This window comes from Myotis lucifugus, unplaced genomic scaffold (assembly GCF_000147115.1).
Source record: "Myotis lucifugus unplaced genomic scaffold, Myoluc2.0 scaffold_395, whole genome shotgun sequence".
Taxonomy (NCBI): domain Eukaryota; kingdom Metazoa; phylum Chordata; class Mammalia; order Chiroptera; family Vespertilionidae; genus Myotis; species Myotis lucifugus.
The window spans coordinates 347,294-358,461 of record NW_005871443.1 but is presented as its reverse complement, the minus strand read 5'-3'; the positions used below and the strand labels follow the sequence as shown (position 1 = coordinate 358,461).

At 38.1% G+C, this 11,168-nt stretch overlaps 1 protein-coding gene across 6 annotated transcripts in view; it reads right to left on the bottom strand.

Annotated features, from left to right (window-relative positions):
• The window catches only part of TMCO3 (transmembrane and coiled-coil domains 3), a 36,737-nt gene that overhangs the window by 9,229 nt on the left and 16,340 nt on the right, over window positions 1–11,168 (bottom strand). For 4 of the 6 annotated variants that reach the window (XM_014467424.2, XM_023743490.1, XM_023743493.1 and 1 more), the window contains exons 8-9: window positions 10,590–10,710; window positions 3,199–3,394 (exon numbers count right to left, since the gene is read on the bottom strand). In XM_014467424.2, coding sequence (XP_014322910.1) covers window positions 3,199–3,394; window positions 10,590–10,710 — 317 coding nt within the window. The remainder of the gene's footprint in view (window positions 1–3,198; window positions 3,395–10,589; window positions 10,711–11,168) is intronic. The other 2 variants (XM_023743489.1, XM_023743491.1) reach the window with 1 other exon arrangement.

Below are 11,168 nucleotides of genomic sequence, written 5' to 3'. Positions count from 1 at the left end.
CTTTCAGCACACAGCATGGGGAAAGCCTGTGAAAAAACAAATTCCACTTCCTTCCTTCATGTGTTACACTCACCTCCAGATGGACAGATCTAACAAGATAGGTAAAGCAGTAACACTTCTAGCGGGCAACAGGGAGTATCTTCGTGATCCAGGAGTAGGCAAAGGTCTTTTTTTTTTTTTTTAATCCTCACCCAAGGATATTTTTTTCCATTGATTTTTAGAGAGCGGAAGGGAGGAAGAGAGAGAAAGGGAGAAATGGAGGGAGGAAGAGAGGGAAGAGAGGCGGGGAGAGAGAAACATTGACGTGAGAGACACACATCGATTGGTTGCCTCTCACACAAGCCCCAACTGGGGCTGGGGATCGACCCTGCAACCGAGGTATGTGCCCTTGACCTGGGATCAAATCTGAAACCCTCAGGTCCACGGGCTGATGCTCTAACCACTGAGCTAAACTGGCCACGGTTGGGCAAAGGTCTTTTATGTAGAATATAAAAATTGCTAAGCAAAAAAAAAAAAATGGATAACTTGACTTCATTAAAATTAAGAACTGCTGTTCATCAAAAAGAGCCATTCAGCAAGTGAAAAGGAAAGTCACAAACTAGGAAATCTTAGGAAAAATATATCTGACATAGAATATTATTCAGCCATAAAATGAAACAAAGTACTAAAACATGCTACAGCATGGATGAACCTTTGAAACATGCAAAGTAAAATAAGCCAGATAGAAAAGGCCACATATTACATGATCCCATTTATGTAAGATGTCCAGAAGAGGCAAATCGTAGGAACAGAAAGTAGATTAGTGGTGACGAGGGGGTAGGGAACAGACAGAATTATGAGGTAAAGGGTTTCTTTTGGGGTGAAAGAAATTGGATAGTGGTGATGGTTGCACAGCATTGTGAATATGCTGAAAACCACTGAATTGTACACTTTAAATCAGTAAATAAGAAATTTGTCAAAATTTTGGCAGAACATATAAAAAACTCCTACAAATGAGTAAGAAAATAACCAACCCAATAGAATAACAACCTTAAGACTCTACCAGGCACATCTCCAAGGAGGATGTCCACCTGGCTAATACGAATATGGGAAGGTGCTCACACCATCAGTCATCAAGGAAATGAAAATCAAAACCCAGACGAGATACTACCACCTAGAAGAATGGTTAAAATTACAAAGACTGACAGAAAACACAAGTGTTGCTGAGGATATGAAGAAACTGAACCCTAACACAACTCTGGTAAGGGTATAAACCAGTATAACTACTTGGGGAAAACTAGCACGGAAAATTACTAAAGTTAAACACAGGTATACCCTACAACCCAGCGACTCCACTCCTAGACATATATTCATCAGATGTGACATCACATGTCCAACAAAGAACACATATGAGAATATACAGAGCTTTATTCATAACAGCCCTAAATGGAAACAAACCCTAGTAGCTAACAACAGAAAGGATGAATTGTGAAATATGTGATGGAATATCACACAGCAATAAATGAGGAGTCTGACAGAGGAATTATAAGAATACCCAATATGCAAAATGCCCAACACCTAACACCATACCTGGCAACTATAGCAGGTGCTCAGTAATTATAGTCAAATGAAGAAAAAAACCCTAAGAACCAATGACTGGGGAAACAGCAAGGAAGTCATCCAGATAAGATAAATGTGCTGGATGCTATTTTCAAAGAGAAAAATACTCCGGAATGGATAAAGCAATGTAAAACAATTACGGAAGTCACATACTTGAGCAGCTTTGAGCAGAAGCAAATCATAGTCTTCTCCCAAGATTATGAAATACTAGCAGGCAATTAAATCATATATAAGGAAGTAACTTTTGCTAATTTCCTTTTTAAAATTAAACTTTTTATTTTGAGATAATCATAGATTCCAAGTACAGTTTCCCCAATGGCAACATCTTAACAAATCATAGCACTAGGTCACAGCCAGGATACTGATGTGTCATAATGAAGAGAGGTGGAACGTTCTGTCCCCATGAGGATCCATCCTTCCCACCCCCACCCCCTCCTTAATACCTGGCAGCCAGCAATCTTCCCTCCATTCTGAAATTTTGTCTTCATAAATCTCACACAAATGGAATCATACAATATGCAACCCTTGGGGCTGGCTTTTCTCATTCAACACAATTCTCTGGTCAATCATGTACCAATAGTTTTAAAACCGGGTGGTCTTCCTTGGTGTGGATGGACCATAGTGACCATAGCTGGTGGAAACATTCACCTGCTGAAGGACATCTGGGCAGCGGCTGTAAACATTAGTGTGTACGTTTCCGTGTGAACCTAGTCTTCATTTCTCTGGGATACAGGCCAAGGAGAGCAAATGCTGGTAGTCTAGTGATGCCATTAGTACTTAAACCACTTAGGAGGGGGTCTCCCAGCATTGCCCCCATTCTCATGAGACTCTTGTCCTTTAAATAAGGAGAAGGCTGCCTCCAAAACACACCTTTTTTTTTTTTTAATGTTTCACATTTACGGCAAAAGAAGTTCTGTTGACTACCTTGTCATTATGGAACAGAACTAAAATTTGTTTTTAAATTGTTAATCTTTTGTCAGGTACAAAGCTGTTTAAAAGTTTAAGACAGAGTAAGATGGTTTGACACTGGTGGCTTTTCATTCTCACAGGTTTGCTTTTTGTTATTCCTCACCTGAAGATACTGTTTATATTGATTTTTTTGAGAGCGTGGAAGGGAGAGAGAGAGAGAGAGAGAGAGAGAGAGAGAGAGAGAGAGAGAGAGAGAGAGATATTGGTTGCTTCCTGCACGCACCCCAACTGGGGCCGGGAATCAAACCCAAAACTCTATGGTGCATGGGCTGATGCTCTAACCACTGAGGACACCAACCAGGGCTAGATTTTGTGTGTGTTTTTTTTTGCGTACAGGATGATGCTCCAACTAACTGAACCACCCGGCTAGGATTAGATTTGTTTTTTAATGCAGCACTCCACAAATACGTTTTTAGCAAAATGCTTAAGAGTATGAGTTAAAATAGTTAAATAGGTTTAACTCATATTAATATTGATGGGTAGCATAACTGTGTATAAAATAAAAAATACTACTAAGTGTTTAATATTTTAACTATTATTAAAATAAAAAGATAAGAAACTGATCACAAGCTTTCAGTGAACAGATTATATAAATCAAATTATATAAATAAAAAATATTATGAGAATTACCGTTAACATTAAAAAGATGAAAGCCGAGATTCCTAAGATAAGGATTTCTTTGTTCCCTTTACTTTCCATATGTAGCTTTCGATAATATGGTCCTATAAGGTAAGTCTTTATAACAAGACATAACAGAAAAACAGCAGCCAGCGAAAAAAGAATCTGACCAATCAAAACCAGTATTCGTAGTATTTCCATGACAATGCTAGGAAAGGAAAAAAAACAAAGACATGTTATTTCACCTCTAAACATATTTCTCTAAAACCCAATAAAATGATCTTCCACTATTTTCTAACATGTTGTAAAATAAATGACCCAAATCACATACATTTTCATTTCCAAATATTAAAATTAAAACTACCCATCATATTAATCTCAGAAATTTTTATTTGAATCAATAAAGAAGCTGGATTACTTTGCAATCAATTCTTTGAAGCAAATGCGATTTATAGGATGTAACGATCCTTAACTGACAGCTTGTATATGTCAGTGATAGATAATAAAATTCCTTCTCAGATAATAAACCCCATTTGAAATTCTTCATAAGGCGATAGTCACCCTGTAATATTACACTGCGGGCTCACATTAGAAGTATAACTAAAGAATTCCAGTGACTTTCACAAAATATTTTCTTATCTCAAGTCAGAACTCTGAATTTTATGTCTATTACTTAGTCATAAAGAAAAGGATTCTGTACTAAGCTCACAAAAAAGGCACTATTATATATAGGATGTCCCCAAAATGTCTGCACACTTTGACAGATTATAAAATCAGTATTTATTAACAAACAGTTCATTTTCAAAATTTAATGTGATCTACAGAAATGAATAACTTTTTTTGTCAACAGCTGTTTTCAAACTGATGACTGTTTCTGTTTCAGGCACTGCTGATAATGTGAAGCAATGGAGTCACAAACATTAAGAATCATTGTGTTTGGTATTTGTGTGCCCTCAATTTATCAACTGTTGCCATTTTTTTTAGCATAAAGTTTCTTTTATGTATCAGCATAAAAATGTATAGTGGATAAATTTTCTTTGTTCAAAGCTTAGTCTGGCTTTATCCATTACTTCAAATCAGTTAGACCTCAAAAGGAGTGAAAATTAAGTGAGTTATCAGCTATTAAAGTGTGTATATGTTTTTGTGTTGTTTTTTTTGGGGGGGGGGCAGCCTATGTCCCCAAAATATGTACACACACTTTGAATAATTATAAAGGCAGTGTTTGTACTTCAATTGCATTTTCAAACTTCCAGTAGCATTTTAGGATGAATTTCCTTTGTTCATTTCCTTTGTTTTTCAGCTTAGTCTGGCTGAAAAGAAAGAAACATCCATTGAGTTATCAGCTGTCAAAGTGTGTATACATGTGTTGGGACACCTTGAATTTGTAGCATTTACAATAATATACATATTTTGGTTTTTTAATATTTTATTTTTATTTATTGATTTCAGAGAGGAGGGGAAGAGAGATAGAGAGAAAAAGAGAGAAACATCAATTTGTTGTTCCAGTTATTTATGCATTCATTGGTTGATTCTTTTATGTGCCCTGACCAGGGATGGAACCCAACATCTTGGCATATCAGGACGATAGCTAACTTGGCTAGGGCTACATATTTTCTTAAACTTAGCTCTCTACCATATTTAGGAAACCATTCAGTCCAAAGTTCTGGTTTAGAAGTTCTCAATGGAAGAATACAAATCTTATGTTGGTAGTTCCCCCCTTATTTGTGGTTTCGCTTTATTGGTTTCAGTTATCCACCATCAACCATGGCCTGAAAATATTACATGGAAAATTCCAAAAAAAAACAACAACACCACAATTCATAAGTTTATGTGCACGGTTCTGAGTAGCATTATGAAATCTCCCACCGTCCTGCTCTGTCCTGCATGGTATGTGAATCATCTTTGTCCAGTGTCTCCAGGCTGTATACGTTACTTGCCTGTTAGTCTCTTAATAGCTGCCTTGGTGATCAGATCAACTGTTGGGGTATTATAGTCCTTGTGTTCAAATAACCCTTATTTTACCTAATCATGACCCCAAAGTGCAAGAATAGTGATGCTGGCAATTCAGATATGCCAAACAGAAGTTGTAAAGTACTTCCTTTAAGTAAATAGATATGTATGCATAGGAAAAAATACAGCATACACAGGGTTCAGTACTATCTGTGTTTTTTGGTATCCACTGAGGGTCTTGAAACGTATCCCCACAGATGAGCAGGGACTACTGTACTAAGAGAGAATTCATTACAGCAGTCAGGCTTAAAATAGCAGCACGGGACACAAATCTCAAGTTGCACACGATTACTTAGGGGAATCGGAACAGAGCTGGGATTGCAGCAAAGAAGCAAAGTCACTGTGAATGACTCCACATCTTTAAAGTGGGGAGCCAGTGTGAGAAATCAGGGTCTGCAGCCCGGCAGGAATAGAAATGTGCTCACTGGGACAGAATAAAGTAGGTTGAGTCTACCTCAAATTCCTGACCAGTCTCCCACATTACATCAGTGATCATATCCCTGCGAAACTGTGATGATACCCTCCTAACGTATCTCGTTCATGCTCCACAGAGGCCTAAACAGCATGCTGGGAACATCAGTCAGATGTCCAAAGCTCCTGTGACATTCAGATGAGCCCAGACTCCTTCACCCAGCAGCACCTTCCACTGACCCTCACCTGCAGAGCAGCCTACACCGGCCTTTACTTCTTCTTCTTTTTTTTTTTTCAATGCCTGTATAGCTGAAGTTATTGCACCAATTGTTACTTTATCAAGACGTCACATGTGGTATGACTTTCTTTTTTTGGGAAGTCATTATTATTATTATCTTATTGATTTCAGAGAGAAAGGGAGAGGGAAAGAGAGATAGAAACATCAATGATGAAAGAGAATCATTGCTTGGCTGCCTCCTGCACACCCCCCACTGGGGATCGAGCCTGCAACCTGGGCATGTGCCCTTGACCAGAATCAAACCTGGGACCCTTCAGTCTGCAGGCCGACGCTCTATCCACTGAGCAAACCAGCCAGGGCCAGCCTTTGCTTCTTGACAGGCCATACACTCCCCAGTTGTGGGGCCAGTGTACCCCACCCCACCCCAGGTTCTCCTCGCTGACTGGCTCAGCTGTGTCCTTCAGAGTTCAGCCTCAAAGTCAACTGCTCAGATGCCTTGCCAATCTGAAGTGGTCATCCGTTGTTTGCAGACTCATCACCCCATTATAATTCTTTGCACAGCACTAACCTACACTAGGCATTTTCTTGTTGACCATTCACTTATTTATCATTCATTCACTATCTTCCCCAGACATCACGGCAACTCCCTGAGAGCGGCCATCCTCCCCTGAGCATGGCATGTTACAAGTATTCTAGTCTCAGTCCAGTTTATTTAGCTGATAAAGAGATTGCAGCCACTTAAGAGATTGCAGCCACTTAAGAGATTGCAGCCACAACCAGACCAGCACTGTCACCATCCCATCTTACTGACAAGAAAGTGGAGGCAAAGGCCAAGCCATCACTTCAGGTCACGTGCCAGGTGTCTGGCGCCAGGGCCTGTGCTCCTAGTTGCTGCACAGGCTCTGCAATCACCATGTCCAGAGCCTGCATCCAGATCTACCTCCCAACTGTCTATTAAATGCATGATGGTGAGGATAAAATAGTCAAACAGCTCAGAAAGGTACTATTCTGCATCTCTATTTCTCTATCAGGTTTTGGCAAAGTTTCTATGCCAGCACAAGCATAAACTCATTTCAACAGCCGAGTCAGCATTCCATCATATGTCTATGTCATCTTTTTCTCAGCCAGACACCTGGGCTGTTCTAGGTTCTTGATGTGCTGAATGATGAGCTTCTGGGAGCATATTCGTGTGCAACAGTCTACACTTGACAGACATTGCCAAATGAGCTGCCAGGAAGGCTGCTCCAATTCCCACCCCCAACCAAGACTCAGAGTGCCGTTCTGCAACCCTGGGCATCATCCCACTTCTAGAGGTTTGCAGTCTGACAGGTAAAAGAGCCATTACTTTTCCCTTGTGCGAAGGGAGCATCTTCCATTTACTCATTTCTACATTAGCTGCTTATATTACTCACCTATTTTTTAAATTGGGATTCAAAAATTTATTAATTTGTAGATTTTGATAAAATAAGAAACTTAACCCCCTGTCTTTAATATGTGTACAAACATATTTTTCCCATTTGTCTTTGGCCTGCTTACCAAACAAGTACATGTATGTGTATACATATGTGTATGTGTATGTATGTGGGTGTTTACATGTATATTTGTGTATTTAAACAACTTCAATGCAGTAATACTTATCACTTTTCTTGTCCTTTATGGCTTCTAGAATTTGTGTTCTGCTTGAAGCAGAAAAGCCCTCCCATCTTCAATATTATAAATTCATCCATACTTTCTTCTAGAACTTCCATGGTTTTGCAAGATTTTAATTCTAATAATTCAAATCACTTTATTTTTAAAAAGTATTCTTTATCATAGTCTCTGTGCTCTGCTCATTACCCGTGAAATATTTGGGGTAAAGAAGTTAATTCTTCCCTTTAGGAAAGATCAAGATTAATTCTAGCTCTGGCTGGGTGGCTCAGGTGCTTGGAGTATTCTCTCATACACAAAAGGTAGCATGTTCAATTCCCAGACAGGGCACAGACCTAGGTTTCGGGTTCAATACTGGTTGGTCGTATATGGGAGGCAATTGATCAATGTTCCTCTCTTACATTGATGTTTCTCTCTCCCTCTCTCTCTAAAAATCAATGAATATTTCCTTGGATAAGGATTAAAAAAAGATTAATTCTGAATAAAGCCTCCTAAAGAGGCAAAGTTTATATTAACATTAAAACTGGTTTTATTTAATTTGTTTACTATAAATTTTCTCTGGTTATTAAAATTGGAAAAGAGGTTTTTCCCAAATTATATAAAAATGTATGTATAATAGACAATAAAAGTATCATAATCTATTACTCATTAATACCTTGTTATATACTTGTTATTCATATATACATATATTTATGGTCTCTCCATGCACTTTTTCTTTATGTAGTTCAGAAAATATTGCATATAATTTCAATAGTTTTGAGATATTATTCTCAACCTAAACAATTTACCCATTTAAAGTGTACAATTCAATGGTTTTCTAGTATATTCATAAAGTGAATTGCAACCACCACCGCAATCAATTTTAGAATATATTTCCACCTCAAAAAGGAACCCTGTATCCACTCCCACTCACTCCCCACTCCTTCTTCCTCTGCGCTTGGCAACACCTGATCTCCTTTCTGTGCCTGTGGATTTACCTATTCTGGATGTTTCATAAAAATGGAATCATACAATATATGGCCTTTTGTGACTGGCTTCTTTCCCTTAGCATAATGTCTTCAAGGGAAAATGACCTCAATAACCGACCTTAATAGTTACATATACCAGCGACTGGTCTAACTGCTTTATGGGATCCTCTCCTGCAGCCCTTACACAGTGCATGGCATAGGTCCTATTTCCATATTGACCCTATTTTATAGGTGAGAAAAGCTGAAGCCCAGAGAGGTTCGGTAAGCTGCCAAAGCTGGCAAATGGCTGAGCTAGAACTCTAGGGAGGCTTTGCTCCAGGACATGAGCCTTGACCTCTGGAAATCTCAGTTAAAAAGGCATTCATTTTTAACATAGCTGAGTTATCTGAGAGCAGAGAAGAGATCTTAATCATTCTGGGATTGCTGAAACTTAATAGACTATCTGGCAAAGGTAAATACTAAAAAATACAAAATACTTCTACCCGACCCATGTGCAATGAGATAGGTTTGTCAGTTAGGGCTTCACTTGGGTGGAACCTAGCAGGGCGATGAACACGCACACACACAATGTCACACACACCTCACTGGGGGACTGCTTATTTTAAAAGGTATGATGAATAGGATCTAGATACTCATACTAAACGTCCAGGATACAACTGAAAATCACTTATCCCCACAACAATCAAGGAAAAACCACAACTTGAATGAGAAAAGACAATAAAAGGATTCCAACATAGAGATGAATCATTGTTAGAAATATCTGACAGAGTTTAAAGCAGCTATCATAAAATTAACTCAACAGCACTCAAAAATTCTCTCGAAATAAATGAAAAAAAAAAGAAAGAAAAATCTCAGAAAAGAAATAGAAGTTATAAAAAGAAGAGTCAAATGTTAGATAAGCTAAATAGTAGAGTGGAGATGACAGAGGACAGAATAGTGAACTTGAGGACAGATCAAAAGCATTTACTCAGTCAGAACAGAAAGAAAATAAACTGGGGGGAAAAAGGAAAAGTCTCAGAGGATTGTGGGACAAAAACAAAAAAAATCACTGGGGTCCCAGAAGGAGAAAGCAAATGGAACTGAAAAATTACATGAGGAAATAATGGCTGAAATTCCTAAATTAGGCAAGAGACATAAATCTACAGATTCAAGCAGCTCAGCCAACACCAAATATGATAAACCCAAAAAGTGTTATGGACTGGATATTTGTGTCCCTCCAAATTCATATGTTGAACCCCAATGTGACAGTACTTGGAGGTGGGCCTTTGGGAAGTGATTAGGTTTAGATGAAGTCATACAGAAGAAATAAAGTAAATGAGAATGATTTTAGCATTTCAAAGTGGTTCCAAAATGAATTTCAAAGTCTACTAATTTTTGACAAATAGTTACTGTAAGAGGTAAAAAAAAAAAAAAAAGTATCCTCTGGAAATATTTAAAGCACAACATTTATATGCATATAGTATATTTGCTTAAACAAATTCAAGTTTATAATCCTAACCCACATACAATGTACCTTTAAATTGTACAGGGCACCCTGTATTTTGCAAGTGTATTTATTTTCTGGCGGGTATTCTTGTAATATATTATATATGCAACCCAACCTACAGCTTTTTGAGTGAATTTATTTTTCCCATTTGGCTTTTCCCACCAATATGAACCTAAGCAAGTACAGTTTGGGTTCTTTTCCCACCAATATGAACCTAAGCAAGTACAGTTTGGGTTCTGGTATTATTTTATTAGAAGACTAGGAAAAAGGATCAAGGAAAATGGTAATGAAGATGACAATGATAGTGTGGGCACACACACACACACACACACACACACACCGCACTATGTTCCAGGCATTTTATATCTTAACTCTTTTAATCCTAACTATTCCATGAAGTAAGTATTGATATTATCCCCACTTTACAGATGAGAAACCTGAGGAAGAGTGAGGTTAAATAACTTGCCCAACCAATGTCCACAGAGCTAGAGTGTGAGGGCAGTGTTACTCCTGAGCCTGTGCTATACAATGCAATGCAAGCTCTGAACGTATCTTTGGAAAAAGGTATCAAATAGTATTTTTATAAACAAATGATCTGAAACCAGAAAAACAAACCATGAAATAAAATAATATAAAAATGTACCTAGAGTATGTACTGGCTCCTGCTTGGATAAGAGTTGGCATGACAGCTATGAATAACCCCAGCTGTACATCCTGCATCACCAGCATGCCAAGCAACACAGCACTATAGTCAAGGTCACCTGCTTAAGAAAACAAAATATTAAAAGCAAATACTTCCAGTATTTTAAATTGTCCCAAGTCAAAATAAAGTCATCATGCATATTCCCAAAATAATTAAAATAATTTTGATCCTTTAGATGAGAATACAAACTTTAAAATTTCTTTGAGAGCAAACACTAACATTTTAAAGATTTAAAAATTTTGTAAAGAAAATCTCCCAAATATTTCCACTAGTTACTGGTTAATTATAAAATTACAGAAAAAGGACATTTTGACAAGATGGCATGACAAACAATATGATAGGCCTGGATAATCATACCAACTTCACTGTGTCCCAGAAACACACGCAGCAGCAGTCTCCATCATCAAGCTTTATTTCTTCCCTAAGCTATGCAAGAGAGACCTGGCCCGTCCCTTTCGGGTCACATCTGCTGAGCAGGAGCCTAGCGGCATGGGTCACTTTCCTTCAAACTCAGCATCA